General features: G+C 44.1%; 1 protein-coding gene across 3 annotated transcripts in view; it reads right to left on the bottom strand.

Moving 5' to 3' along the window:
* Positions 1-15,491, bottom strand: part of CSMD2 (CUB and Sushi multiple domains 2) — a 480,348-nt gene that overhangs the window by 60,646 nt on the left and 404,211 nt on the right. For all 3 annotated transcript variants that reach the window (XM_053398926.1, XM_053398927.1, XM_053398928.1), the window contains 9 exons: positions 14,025-14,129; positions 12,197-12,315; positions 10,334-10,403; positions 8,347-8,463; positions 5,384-5,593; positions 4,058-4,246; positions 1,682-1,859; positions 1,111-1,256; positions 504-584 (listed from right to left, as the gene is read on the bottom strand). In XM_053398926.1, the coding sequence (XP_053254901.1) occupies positions 504-584; positions 1,111-1,256; positions 1,682-1,859; positions 4,058-4,246; positions 5,384-5,593; positions 8,347-8,463; positions 10,334-10,403; positions 12,197-12,315; positions 14,025-14,129 (1,215 nt within the window). The remainder of the gene's footprint in view (positions 1-503; positions 585-1,110; positions 1,257-1,681; positions 1,860-4,057; positions 4,247-5,383; positions 5,594-8,346; positions 8,464-10,333; positions 10,404-12,196; positions 12,316-14,024; positions 14,130-15,491) is intronic.

Here is a 15,491-nt window from a genome sequence, read left to right as displayed (position 1 = left end):
CCAAACATTCACTAGCCAAGCCTCATTGCTCTCTGTGTCTTCGTCTGGTGAGGTTTCTCCTCACTTTGCTTCAACCCCAGCCCCATTTATCTTCCAAATCCCGCCACTGCTGCAACGATGGAGATCCATCCCCCAAGCCTGGTTCTAAATCAACAGCTGAATGAGGTGGGTGAGTCCTGGCTTGCTAGAATGGTCTGAATGTGTAAATCACTTTTACCTTGCGTGCAAAACACTATCATGGAGTCGCCTAACAACTCTCAGCACAACCTGACATGCTGAAAAACCTGTCAGCTTAGTCTGCAGGACCAAGGACAGCAACTAGGCAACTCAGCCTGAGTTAATTAATGACAAATGCCACATTCACCCCGTACATTTAAAATACTCATATATCACGTTAACAGCCATGTCTTCCCCCAAAGTATCTTGGGAATTGTATTCTGTTAAGGAAAATACAGAAAACACCACAGAGCAAGTGCCAGAGATGCAAGTCATGCAGTCAATACCTATGTTGTAATCCTCATTCTCTGTGATGATCTCAGCATTGGGGACCATGGTTGGAGGTTGGCATCTAGAAAGCTGATAGGCTGAGAAGAGAGGGGAATGAACAAGATATGTCACAATTCCAGATTGCTAGCTATATGGATTTGCATGTGCCTTTTGTGTTTAAATGCAAGGAAACCAGAAACCATAGGTCTGAAGATCTATCACCATCCAACCTACCTGAGACAGATCCTACCCATCCCCACCTCCAAATGCAACCTGCTTCATCTTTTTGTTGTTGTTGCTGTGCAAGGACAAAACATTTTTTTAAAAAAGTAGGTTTATAGCACTATAGAAACCAGTCGTGCCAGGCATGTGAAACCTGTGCCCCTCAGAAGTTTGGTGCATTATAATTCCCATCATCCCTGACAACTGGGCATGCTGATAAAGTTTAGCAAAGGGTGGGCTTTTGTATGCTCTGGCCGCGGATACTTTTCAATGAGGAATGCAGCTTATCAATGCTTAAATAAATATGTAAATGACACTGTGCCCTACAAAATGTTGCATGCAATGGTTTAAAAAGACATATATATCATAGCAGATGTCAGCATGTCAGTGAGCTGTACAGACCGTAATAGTGAATCGCAAAGACTCCTCCGTTGGCCACGTCACTGTAGAATTTTAGGAGGATCTGGTTGGAAGAGCTTTGGGTGGCTTTCTTAGCAGAGTTTCCTGTAAAAACACCCAGTTGTGGGGCTGTCTGCTGAGGACCATCCCTAAAGAGAAAGAAGAAAGATGAATGGAAAAAACAAGTGCACAGCAACTGCATGGGTCAAAGTGAGAATGTTGCGCATCAGAGGCTGGCTCCCTGTGCCTCCCACCCAAAAGCTCCAGATGCCTTATTTATTGCAGCTTTGAATGGCTGTCAGCAGGATTAGGGCCTTCTAAGAGGATGTGGGAACTGTAACTGTGCAGGGTCACAATAATGCAGGCTTCCTGCCCTTTTCCTCCTTCCATACCTCTAGAGCAGATTTGGAGAGGGCATGGAGTTTGTGTAGGGTGTGGGTTTCCACTGCACAAGCAGAAGTGCTTGTGTTGATGAAACACATCAACCATGGTTTTGACTCTTCCACACTCATGTGACCTCTACTCAAGTTGAACTACCATTGCTGGGCTTTCTCAGTCCGCATGTCCTTCTTACCAGACAGTGATGAAGTCATTATATGGCTCTGTTTGCAGCAAGGTGAAGTTGAGGTAGATGCCATATCCAGCCGACACCGTAAGAAGCCACGTGCAGTCCTGGGAACTGGGATACTGATTGGGAAAGCCTGGAGAGTAGATAGTGCCATTGTGTGCAGTGATGTTTCCTCCACAAGGAACTGCATGTTGATTGACAGGAAAGAGAAAAAGAAGTCTAGTAAATTCCTGCATCGCAGCAGGTTGGACGAGACAACCGCCAGGGGCCCTTCCAACTCTACAATTCTATAGATAAATAACCTTCCAAATCATGACCTACCTTTTCTCTCCATGAACTTTCAACTCATTAGTCAGGATCACGTCTAATAAGAATGGTCATATTCAAAAACTTTGCCTCTTGCCCTGTGGCTGACTTACTGAAGCAAAGTGATCAAAAGAGCAACTAGGAAGGGATTGTATAATGGGATATATTAGACCTTGAGAGAAACCACAGTAAAAGGGGGGTTTCTACTTGAGAGAAACCACAGTAAAAAAGGGGATGCAAGACAGATTCCATTTCAGTGCTGTCACTATTATTATTGGGCTTCATTGTATCTGTCTTCTAATGAATAAGAAGGGAGAACATTAAACCTTGTTAAAGGGATGTCCCGGAATATCCCTATATTTAGGGATAGTTCACCATCCCAGGTACGACACTTCAACTTTACAGGGGAGGTATGGTCATCCCAGTGGCTGAGGGGAACAAAGTCCCTGTGCAGTTCCTTGAAGTTCCTTAATCAAAAGATTGTCCGAAGGATGTGTTGCTCATAAAACCAAAAAGTTAGCAGCGTTTTGGAATCATGGAAGCCCCCCACGCTGGGTGGTTGAGAAGCGTGTGCTGACAAGCCATCCCCGAATCCATGGGGTTTGACTGCTGGAAAGCCATCTCTCAGCAAGTGGAGCAGCAAGGAGTTAGTCATTAAACTTACTCCAGCACAGCAAGATGGATGTCAAAGGCACAAAGCAAGAAGGTGATCAAAGCCCCGTTCCTTCCACTTTATTTATACTGCTGCTTGGCTCCTAGTTCTGCTCAGACTTTGATGGCTGATTGAATGTGAAAAGGCAAAAGCTCACTTAGAACAATAAAACTCCACTCTAATCACCCTAATGGAGGTGGGGGTGTCCAAAAAGGAGAAGAAGGGAGAGAGATCAGGAAGGAAAGGCTGCCTTCATAGGGGAGAGGGGAAGGGTTCAGCAGTCGTATCTCGGGGGGAAATATAATGGCTTGTTTCAGATGTAATGTGAAACGAGGTCAGCTCAAGGCATTTTGCTGCCCAAGGGGCAGATCAAGATGGTGCCCACTCCATGTCATGTAGAGAAGCCAACTGGGATGGCAGATGAATATTGCTTCTACATCGGTGACTGGAAAGCCAATTTTTACCACACCTGAAAGCAGTAGCTTACCTTAGGGGATCAAGGGAAAACAAAATTTCACCCTCTAATACTTTACCAACCACTGTCCCCCTCCCAGCATCTGCCACCTGACTCTGCCTAATGGTAGGGCCAAACTTGATACTAAACCATAGCTTAGTGTTACGTGTATGAGCAGAAGCAAGCCTTCCGCTTGTGTTTTCTCTGTTCCTCTCACCTCCACAGAAGAAGATTGGAAGGATCCACTTCCTGTTTTAAGATAACCAGCATTTTTGGTTTTGTTCAAATGGGGTGAAACTCTGGTTAGTTGAGACTCCGGTTTGTAACAGGAGATGGGATCATAAACCATGGTATGACCTAGCTTGCTTCTACAAACCAGAGTTTAAACCAACCAGTTTTCCCACACTTTGAACATCAGAAGTCTCATAGTCAGGACGGCTATATTTTGTGCCCTGCTTCTGTGCTTCCCATAGGTGTCTAGTTAGCCAGTGTGAGAATTGGATGTTGGGCTAGATGGCCCTCTAGCCTACTCCAGCAGGGCTCTCCTTGTAGTCAAATACTGAAATAAAACGTTGTTGGCGAAGGGGGAGAGACATATCTTTCTTCCTTTGTGCCCACTCAAGGAATTTCCTTTTTTAAAAATTGGGTTTTATAAACAAGAATAATGTTATACAAATAAGTATACCAAGTTTACCTACAACATATGTTTCAATATTAGTGGTCAATGTATGGGTACTTGGTTTATGAATTGGTTTAAACAATTAGGAGGAGGAGGAGGAGGAGGAGGAGGAGGAGGAGGAGGAGGAGGAGGAAGAAGAAGAAGAAGAAGAAGAAGAAGAAGAAGAAGAAGAAGAAGAAGAAGAAGAAGGGGAAAGAAGGGGATGGGAGTGGTGGGTGTGGTGGTGTGGTTATGCTTCTATTATTCTACTTAGTGTTTTCCTTTTTGGGAAGTGACTCAATAAAGCCATACCTTCACACCTGGGCAATGGGTGGTCCCAGTTTCTATTGGTTCCATGTTGACAGGTCAATACCGGGTGACCAATGAGCTGATAGCCGGGGAGACACTCAAAGGAGATGGATTGGCCCACACTGTAACCGGCTCCTCTCACAATGCCATTGGCAAAGGGCTCAGGGTCAGGACATTCCTGTAGCTCATAAGCTGGAAATCAAATGAGACAAGAGGTGCCATATTTTAAGTTAAGCATTTATTAGCATGGCTTCCTAAGAGGCATCCAGGGCACAAGCAACTCTGGGACACAGTCTATTTCGCAGGGTCTCTGGTGTCAGGGATGCTGAAGGACCACCTTCCCCTTACAATGGCTCTGTAGTTCACTAAGATCACTAGAAGAAACCTTGCTAATAATGCAGTGAACAGCTGAGTGTGTCTGAAGACAGTAAATCATCCATTGTAGCATGTACCCTCTGAATGCCTTCCTCACCCCACTGTCCCATCCCACCTCTGGCATTCCCCTGGAATGCCCTTTATGGGAGACTTGCCTCAACTGAGCTGGGATGGAGGACTTACACCAGCATGTCTCTGGTGAGCTTGGATGGGGGACATCAGTTGGCATAGCCCTGGTTGAATAGCTGGTTCAGTGGAAGATCCACTTATTACAAACTCCACTCATCCTGGAAGATCTTAGGTTTGGACTGCAACCTAAGTCCCTTTTCAAGACCCACCTTTTATTTTTGGTTTAAATCTCCTGGTCTCACTCCCAATCAAATCCGTGCTTTAGGACATATAACTGCATAGGCTCACATATATCTCCCCCTTATTATCTTTCCCCCTTCCTCTCTACTCCCCTGTTTTCTCTCCCAGTGTCAAAAAATTAGTTTGCAGTCTCTTTGGGGTGTGCGTGGGTGCTTCTGTTTGGGGTAGTGGCTCTTTAGAAAGGAGCAACAATAATTCTAAAAACTTATTAGAACCAGAATAAGAGCAGCAGGAAAAAGCCTGGACAAAAGACCACTGGGACAGAGTATTCCTCTGATGCAACAATTATAAGGTCTCCAAGCATCTAAGAAATTCAGGTCAGGTTGAAACCCCAGGCAGAGTGCAGAAGCCCTCCAGGAAAACACATTGTGAATTAACTTGTCTGTGTCGGCAGGGTGAACAGGCCCTGGCTATTAGGATTAAGCCAGACTACTGTGTAACCCTTTTATAGTTGTTTGGATTAAAGCCTCGAGATATGACTTCAAAATTAGAGAAGTGGCTCTCGCATTCTGAGCACTCTTTCCACGAGCCTCAAGGGCAATCTGGCTGCATCATCCACAGCTTCATTGGCTCCCTCCTCCTTACCTTGGTATTCTACCTTAAAGCCAGGCTTGTTCTGTGAATGGTCGCTGTGGAAATACATGGTGGTTTCATGGGATGTGGAAAGGAGGGAGCCTGGGAGGTCACTCCCGCTAAACCGGCTGATGATGTTGCTGGTGTCATACGGCCCATTACGGATTTCAACAAAGTCATGGTTAGGCTCGGTGGAAAAGTTCAAAAATTGGAGGTGGGCACCTGTATGACAAGGGGAAAGAGGGAGAAAGGAGGTATATTCCCGGGTCCCAGCCAGAAAGTGGACTGTGGCTCAACTAGGAGTGCAGGCCACTCTCATGTTCACATGTGCCTAACTTTAAGATCATTTCCACATTAATTTGCAATGGTTATTTTTTAAATATGCATAAAAATTCACTTTTAAATACTTGTTTTCAAGTGGCCCTCAATACACATTTTTAATGTATTTCAGTACTTTTTTGAAATAAGGACTGTGTCATGACATTCAGAAAAGTAACAAAAATTCAACAGAGAGCTATGTCCAGATCTGCATGGTAGTATGGGAAGTGCAGTTTAGATCAGCTCACTTTGGAAAGATTTGCAAAGATCAAATTCCTCAACTATCCCTGGGCTCGACAAAACTGTATATAATTTGGCTGTAATCCCCAAAACATACCCAGCTCCTTCAACAGTTCCTCATAAGGTTTGGTTTCCAGACCCTGGACCATATTGGTTGCCCTCCTCTGCACACATTCCAACTTGTCAATATCCTTTCTTAAATTGTGATGCCCAGAACTGGACACAGTATTCCAGGTGTGGTCTGACCAAGGCAGAATAGAGTGGTACTATTACGTCCCTTGAACCAGACACTATATTTCTGTTAATGCAGCCTAGAATAGCATTAGCCTTTTTTTGCTGCTGCATCACACTGTTGACTCATGTTAAGCTTGTGGTCCACCAAGACCCCTAGATCCTTTTCACATGTACTAGTGGCAAGCCAGGTGTCCCCCATCTTATATTGGTGCAGCTGCTTCCTCCTGCTTAACTGCAGAACCTGACATTTGTCCCTATTGAAATTCATTTTTGTTAGCTTGTGCCCAGTTCTCCAATCTGTTAAAGTCATTTTGAATCCTGATTCTGTCTTCTGCAGCATAAGCTACCCCTCCCAGTTTGGTGTCATTTGCAAATGTGATGAGTGTAATGGAAGCACAGTTAAAAATATAGGCAGAAGTCCAAAAGGTTTATGGTTAAAAGAGTGAAAGGGGAAGCACTGTCAGAGAACATTATCATCTTGGATCCTGGGAACCAGATGTTTCTGGAGAGGCTGCCTCTCTGATGATTGCTCTCCCTCAAGTCTGGGCAGTCTGTCATTGAGGGAAGTCACTAGACCAGTGTTGGCCAAACTTGGCCCTCCAGCTGTTTTTGGACTACAACTCCCATCATCCCTAGCTAACAGGACCTATGGTCAGGGATAATGGGGATTGTAGTCCCAAAACAGCTGGAGACCCAAGTTTGGCCAACACTGCACTAGACTCTTACTTTGAACTTCCATATTCTTTTCCTGCTTCCTATCTGTTGCATCCTTTGAATAAAGATTACTGGAGTTTCCTCAGCATTTGGGGTTGGGTCCAGGGATGCACAATCCCCTTTGGCGCTCATATTGCAGATAGCTAATTATAAGAAACTTTTGCATCCAAATAAAAATGTTCTTATTTTTACCACAATTTGTCACCTACCCACTCCTAATGCACATGCACACCTCTTGACAACTGAGATTTGATTTTAAATTGTACCATGGTTTCCTTGCAACCTGTCCTGGGACCTTATGGTAAATGATAGGCACAAAATCCAAATAATAAAATAAATAAGTAAACAGACACATAAACAAACATACAGCATTCATAAAACAATGGTTAAGTCTAGTCCAATTTGGCTAACTGATCATGAGTTTTTTTGTTTTGTTTCTAAAAAGTTGATTTATATGGGACAAAGGCATGCCCTGCCCTTAGAGCGGATTTGATTTTCTCTGGCTTCAGAGATCGTGACATGTAAAGTATAGCACGTAACAGCCACTACATTTTTAAAAGAAACCCTCAAGGAAGGGAGGGCAGTTTCTAAGAATGAGGTGTGTAGGGGGGGGGGTTAAAGCAGCCTTCATCAACCTGGTTTCCGCATATGTTTTAGACTCAGCACAGTGCTGGCTGAGGCTGATGGGAGCTGTAGTCCAAAACATCTGGGGGAAACCAGTCTGGCAAAGGTTGGGTTTAAGCCATCAAGTTCTACATAATGCAGAAGAAAGAAGGTAGAGGAGTCTTGAGGTGATATAATGGACTGCACCATGTCAAACTATAGGTGGAGAATGCCATTTCTGGATGCTTCCCTGCATAAGAAATTTAATAGATTCAGATAGGGCAGGCTGGGTTAGAATGGTTAGAATGATTTCTCCATACTATTATTATTTTCTTCTATTATTTAATTTATTAATTTTTTAATTGCACAGCGGTTGCTTGCACAGGGTTTTTATATAAAGGGATAAGCATTTAAAAATGGCACCCCCAAATTGCTGTCTTAAGTGGTACAACCCATTCTACAACTTTAGACTATGGCTTATCTCCACTTACTTTCTTCTGCTTTTTCCAGGAATGGCCTGTGTTTGAAAGCTCCATGTCTGAGCACCCTCCGTTGTTGTTTCTTTGCTCCAGAGTTTTCCGCATTAAAACCCATAGACATTTGCTCTGATTGAGTGCTAAAGAGCAGATTTCCATAGGGAAAGTTCTGGGGAAACATTCCCCCCCCAAAAAACCCCCAAAAGTCATGGCGCTTTTAAGCAAGGACCTGTGCCTGGATAGAGTGGTGGAAAAGGTCAGCTTGGATAAGCCCTGCGTAGACAAGACCTAAACTTGTTCAACCTGAGGTCAGCCTAACAACAGTAAGTGCAAATAGGTTTATTCATTAGGCTTTTGATGAGATGGGAACAGCACAGGGCACTCTCTTACCAAACCCCACCGGAAGGGATATCCTCCACGTACAGTCGCTATTGCTAGGATAGTTTCCTGGGAAGCCGGGACTCAGAATTACACCTTCCATCTCTTCCATGGTCCCACCACACTGAGCTGTTAGATAAGCAAGAAGAAGGTGGCCAGGAACAAATATCTGCATTTTGGAAAGCTGTTTATCTGTTTGCAAAACCCTTGGACACATCTTAAGACATTGTATCATAATTTTGCATGATGGTTCCTGCGATCAAGGAGCAGGTTTTTGTATATTTTGGGGTACAACTGGATGCCATTTGGAATCAAGATGGCAGACTGAACCTTTTAAAACAGCACTGATTTTAACCACCAATTCCAAAACTACACCATTTAGTTTCTTGGAATCCCCAGCAACACCAGGCTGAAGGCTGCCAGTTAAAAATAAACCTATTACAATATTGTTTGCCCTTTATCCTGAGGAAACAGGCAAAGGGATCACAGCTCAGCAGTGGAACACGTGCTTTGTGTGAAGAATGTCTCAGGATCAATCCCCAACATCTCCATTTCAAATTATTTTCTTCCACACCTTACTTCAGACTACTGTAAAAACCAGACCCCTGAAAGAATATATGGCATAATGCCCCTACCCTCCCAATTTCACTACTGATTTTTGGGAGATGGGTAATTTTGGGAGATTTAGCTCCACCACCATAACCCTTCTCACCTGAACCACAGAGTCCAGTTTTCATCTCCCAAACCTAAATTCAGGGCTCTCTCTGTTCCTAATTCCTCTATATTCATTCACCTATGAAAGTCTCTGCAAATCCTCTTGGGTCCCCCCCTTACACAGTCTAAAATAGAACATGGAGGCCTGTGCTTTTAATCTATGCTGACACTGACAACACAGATTTCCCTCCATTTAATGGCTCATTATATGTATTTTTTTTCTGCTGACTTTGCTAGTCTCTAACTCCCCACCCTCTTGATGTCTACTTAAATGGAACTCCTCCTCAATTATTAAAAAAGGATAACATCTGGATTAAAGAAGAAGAAGAAGAAACAGCCAGTCGAGCTTGTAGGGACTCATGAACATTTCACCAAAGCTTGATCGCTTCTGCTTTTCTAAGTGTGGCATAAAAAATATTTGAAAAATCTCCAATCTAGTTTCTCTGCTATGAAATGGTGTGCGCCTTTGTGTGTGTAGCTGTCAAAGGCAATTTCTCATTCGGGATCTGCAGCTAACAGATTGAGATTCAAATGCATATTTATGCACCAAATTAAGCATCCTGATTTTCAAAAGGAGCAATGAAAGACAAACTCTCGTGGGAAAATGGGCTTCTGATTTCAGCTGTTATAAAGCCGAATTGCCTAACTCAATTACATTGCAGACCAATATTCTAGTTTGCAATATTGGTTTGCAGACCATCGGACCTTCTTACATTGTGGTTTTGCAAATGGGAACCTACTTATCAGGCTTTTGGGTTAAAACTCTGCTCCTTCTGCACCCCAGTGCAGCTGTGCTGAAAGGGAAGGTTGAATGGAGGAAAGAGCTTATAACCCTTTATTCCCCCCAGTGGTCCTGAGAAAACCATTCCTCTGAAGCTGCTATTTACATTGGGAGGAAATCCTGCATTCAGCCTGCGAAGTGCTGTGGAAATGGCTTTGCAAGTGTCTGCCAGCTGATTGGTGGTGCCTGCAAACGATATTTCAGCCCAGACCTGTGATATATGATGTCAGGCATAGAGCAGTGTGTGTGGCTTGGCCAAAACAGGGAGGCCTGGTGAGCCTAATTGGACCAAAGGGCCAGAGGTCCCCCAACACTATAACAGAAGCAACAAACAGAACAGCTTATCAGTTCAGGTTCCCCCCAAGGGGTTCCTTAAGCAGCCAGGACATCACCAAGCTCCCTTTAAATGAAATAAAAACAAATAGTAAATAGTGAGGAGGCTACAAGGGTGTCCCTCTAGGATGTCACGGTCTTAAAATAAATTTCATGGTGGAGTTTTCCTACCGATGCAAAGTGGAGGAGGGTAGTTCCAGCGTCGGACAGTCCCTGGCATGCAGGAAATGTGAGAATGTCCCTGAATCAAGGAAGGAAAACAGACTATGAGATGGTAGGATAGAGGAAGAACTGAAAAAAATGTCCTAATGAAAAGTGAGAGTACCAAAGCAAGTTTATATTTTGCACCACTGAAACAAAAAAAGATATATACACAGACTTAAATCCTAAATTAAGTTAATTTACATGGTGTGTTTTTTTAAAAAAATCACATATTTATAAATTGTACAAAACCACATTAAAGACCAAAACAGTATATAAACATAAATGCATTAAACAGCTAAAAGGGTGGTGTAATGGTTCTAGGGGTTGCTCGTGCGTAAGTTGTTGCCACTCCTGGCTGGGTTACCTAGGTGAACCCTTTCTGTCCGGACAGCCACCCATCCGTGGCTGTCTCAATCGCTGGCAGAATCCGTCAGTGGGCGTTTCTTGAACTTCTTCCAGCAAAGAAGTTCTTTGACGCCTAGTCTCCTCCTACTCTCCCTGCGCAGAAGTCTTCTGCGCAGGGAGGGTGTGGGCAGCGGAGGACCCGTGCTCTCCCCGCTGGTCTCCGGCGAGAAGTCCTGGAGCCCCCTCGCCGATTCCCCCATCTGGCCCCCTTCCCCACTGGTGCTACGCTGATTTCCTTCCCCAGCAGATGGGCTGCTTCTCTCCCTACTGGGACCCTCTCCAGCATCCCTCTGGAGCCTTCCCTCCGCCTCTGGCTCAGATGGCAGTTCCCTGACAGGTGGTTAAATAATCTAGATCGATTTCTTTCTCAAAAATAAAATTTTGTTGTCAGATTAATCTGCAATTTCCTAATTTGTGTCATATAATCTATCACATAAGAATGTAAGAAGAGCCTGCTGGCTCATCTAGTCCAGCATCCCATTCTCACAACAGCCAGCCAGATGCCTGTGGGAAGCTCTCAAACAGGAACCGAGCGCAAACAGGACCTGAGCGTGTTGCCTCTGTTAGTGGAGGTGGAACATAACCATTGTGGCTAGTAGCCACTGATAACCTTGCCATCCATGAATTGGTCTAATCATCTTTTAAAGCCATCTAAGTTGGTGGCCGTCACTGCTACCTGTAGGCATGAATTCCACAGTTTAACTATGCACTGAATGAAGAAGTCAGTTCTCAGGTATGGAAGCTGATCTGAGGAACAAGTTACATATGTTTACTAGTAGATCAGCAATTTCACATTTGAGTTGTTTGAGAACTCTCAGGTGGATGCCATCCGGCCCCAGGATTTTGTCAGTTTTTGTTTTGTCTATTAGGCCTAGAACTTCATCACCCTTTCTGAGACCCGCCCAATCCTTCTTAAGGTATTGTGTTACTTAAACCCATCTATTCATTGACTCACCATATATTTCACGGTCTTTATGGAACACTGCTAATTTCATTATAGTTCATTATATTCAGCTTTTTCCAGATTTGCCCAACTACATCAAATCCACCCATTTTATCTGGCATATAAAACTCTGCCCATAGTTATAGTATATAATATTTGAGTGAAATATATTGTCTTAATCTCAAGAGGTACATCAGAGCATCTAATGGAACATTAGATTGGAATATTTATTTAATCAAGCTGATTACTACAGCCCAGGACACTCATGCTTTATAATATTCAAACCAAAGCTGAGGTCACTTCATATAAGAATTTGCAATGCTCAGATGCCTCAACCATCCTGTTTCCCCCTGAATCTGTCACATCACAGATCCCTGTGTATCTCTTTCAATCAGCTCTATCAACACACACATGGGCAGCTCACATTTCCACAGTTTTCACTGCAAAGTGAAACACTTCACAGACTCAATAACACTCAGTACCTGGAGTGCGTAGCCTGGCTCACACTGAAAGGAGACAACATCATTCACCAAGTATCGCTCCCCGATCTTCAGACCACTGCTGGGGACAGTGGGTTCTGGGCAGCTGGAGAGACCTACAGCTGCAAGAAAGCAAGAAGAGGTGAATGGGAGTAGCTGGTGTGTGTGGGTGTGTGGGTGTGCAAGAATTCTGCCAGAAGTGTACAAATCAGGATGTAGATTGGGGCTGGGAGGAGAACCTCTGGCCTTATCAGTCCCAGCATGAGTCTCAATTTGGCCCATGAGGCCATTTCCCTCAAATCACACCAACCCAACAACAGAGACCTAGCTGCCACTGAAGAAACTGTTCTTTGCTTCATGCATTGGTCTGAGAAGTGCACATTTGATAGGTCTGCATTAAATGCACAAGTTTCTCCTCCATCCCTACTGGCACCCAACTGATTAATCAGCTAAGTCTATAGTAGTGCTTCTCCTAAGAACCTAAGAACTGGCAGCTGGATCAGGCCAGCGGCCCATCTAGTTCAGGATCCTGTTCTCACAGCAGCCAACCAGATGCCTGTGGGTTAGTTTCAAGAAGGACCCTGCAGCACCTATTACATTTTACAAACTAGACACACTAACTGCATTGACGTGATAGCGTTGTGTCCAGTTTGGCCCTAAGAAGAACTCCCCCACCAGGTTAAAGTAAAGTGGGCCTCCAATTCTAAAGCACCGCCAGATGTACTAAGCCTGTACACATTCCGTATGGAACTGTGTGCATCATGTCTGCTGTTGATCTCTGTTTGGTGAATGAAAAGTAACAGAACGCTGCTCTCGTTTCTGAAAGTGACCTCTCCCATGGGACTCCCTCCAGCGGTTGGCACTGGCACTTTACTTTTCAGCCACTATGACGGGCGCAGCAGCCCAGTCCAGCTGCTCTGCTGTTCTCAGCCAGACGTTTGGCTGTGAAGATAGCAGCTGAGTTGCAGGACTTAACGCCTTTGTGATCAATGGTGCATCAGCCAGGGAACTGGCAAGAGCTTTAAAGCCTTATGGAGTTGTGCTGTCTGCACCAGGTGATTTGTGCACCACTTGTTAGCTGCATTGTGTTGCTGGTTTGTGTTACATTTTTGGAATCTTGAAATTTTCCTGTCGACCACTTTGAAATCCATTTTCTTGCTTCTTCTTTTGGATCAAGGGTGGTTTATGCATGCCTTAAAACACATAAAGAAGCATGTTTCATGTGCATAAAATGCATTCCCTGCCATCTCCAGCTAACAAGCCACATCTCTCATTCCTGCCTGGAGCACCTCAGAAATAAACCATCGCAGGAATCAAAGAAGAATGCCCCCAATTTTAATTCAGAAATATTAGAACTTGGAAAATCATCATTTTGGGGAAGGCTGCTAGCATTTTCACCATGCTCTTCATCTTGGCTACTGGCCTACCTTTCCATTTTATTTATGAAGGCTACTATATTTCCTTTTTTAAAAAAATGTTCATTTTGGAAGCACATTTACGAAGGCTCAGTGGTTGAAATAGACTACTCTTATGCAGTGGCCATTCAGGTTTCCACCCAATGCTCTTCTCTGGTTTCTGAGCATTCCCCAGTCACCACCTGCATATCCCCCAACTCCTTTTTTCAGTCATGAGATCTGGAAGCTTGGCTTTATTTTAACTTTTATACACTGAAGTTTCAAATTATATTAAATTCCACATCATATACCCTTTCTCGATCTTGCATTTGCATGATCACTCTGGCAAAGTGTGCACAACCCTCGGAGTAATTGCTCTCACAACAGAAGCTACAACCTGGACATCTTGGAACAGCACCATCAAAAAGAATCCTTACTTTTGTACTCAAGGTGAAATCCTGCAGCAGAGACACTGATGTCGGAGTAGAAATGCAAATAAAGTTGGTTGGAGGTGCTGTTCAGCAGTGCAGGGACTGTGGCTCCTAAGGGAGAAACACATGCACACAAGAGGCAGAGACGTTACCAGGGTGTTTCAGAAATGTTGGAGAGGATCTGGACCATTTCCAGAGCCACTCATCATATCTGGGGAGGTGTCCTCCCTCCACCCCTTCCAGCCACCCCTAAACCCTGGAAAGTAAGACTAGAAGAGGGGATTTGGCGTGGTGGTGGGGTCCCATCTAGCACAGGAGGCAGGCAGGTCTTTTGTGCATTAGGAAGAGACAAATCTGTCATTTCTGGTTTCTCTCAGTTTCTCATTATTTCCAAACTTAGCTTCAGTTTACCACAATTCTGCACCAATTTGCAATTCTCTTTTTACAGTCCTCACACCAGTAGCATTTTAGTGCACATTCTCTTAAAAGACTTGCAATTTTGCCCAATAGAGTTTTTCAAGCAACTTCCCTGAATATTAGGCATTTTGTATTTTGTTTTCACTAATATATGCATTTCTAGCCACACTTTCCATATACAGTGTGTGTGTGTGTGTGTGTGTGTGTGTGTGTGTGTGTACACACACACACACACACACACACGCCTTTTTGTACCACGTTTTGGTTGGTCGGTCGGTTGGAGAACTGCATTGCAAAATTCAGAGAAGTGCAAATATTGATGGCTAGCTACATTACAGTTTGTGTTTTGTTTCGGGAAGTGCAAATTAGGTAGGCTCACCTTAAAAAGTGAACTGAACCAAATTTCTCCAACATCCCTAATGTGCACACACAATTATAAAGGTGTGAGCATCCTGAAGGTTAGCACCTTCAACAGCTCATTACTGAGCCAGTAAAACAATCATTCCACACAACCAGCAGATGTCCCCATAATAGATCTCTATTAAAAGGATGAAGAATGAATTAGACTTAGGGGGCTGCTCTGCGCACCCCCTTCTATCCCATTGGTCTTGAAGAACTGCAGGGCAAAGCCTGACTCTTATCTGAGAACACATCAGAGATTGCATCTGTGTGTCTGAGAAGGCAGCCTTTAACTTTGGCAGCATGGTTCATTTTTGATCAAGCTCCACAGAGGCCAGCAGAGGGATACTCAGAAATGTAGTTTTCAAAGCGCAGAGACACATTTCTCATCACAGAAAGCATTATCCGGTTGGACTAACAGATATAGAAAAGGATTTGGAGATGAGAAGTTACGGGGGGGGGGGAGTCACAGAGGACCCCTCATGGCACTGTTCTCTCCTCTTTGCTGGCTGAATAACAGCTTGGGGTCCTGAAATGAAAGGAATAAAGGCAGCTCTGGAGGGGAACAGATGCAACTCTGTGGAAAAATGGCTCAGAAAGCTTTGGCAAGAGGCTCCAACTGTGGTTTAGGAATGCAAACGGATTCACTCTCAGCTT

Source organism: Podarcis raffonei, chromosome 8 (assembly GCF_027172205.1).
Source record: "Podarcis raffonei isolate rPodRaf1 chromosome 8, rPodRaf1.pri, whole genome shotgun sequence".
NCBI lineage: Eukaryota > Metazoa > Chordata > Lepidosauria > Squamata > Lacertidae > Podarcis > Podarcis raffonei.
Note: the sequence above shows the minus strand (reverse complement) of the source record. Positions and strands in the feature narration are given on the sequence as shown.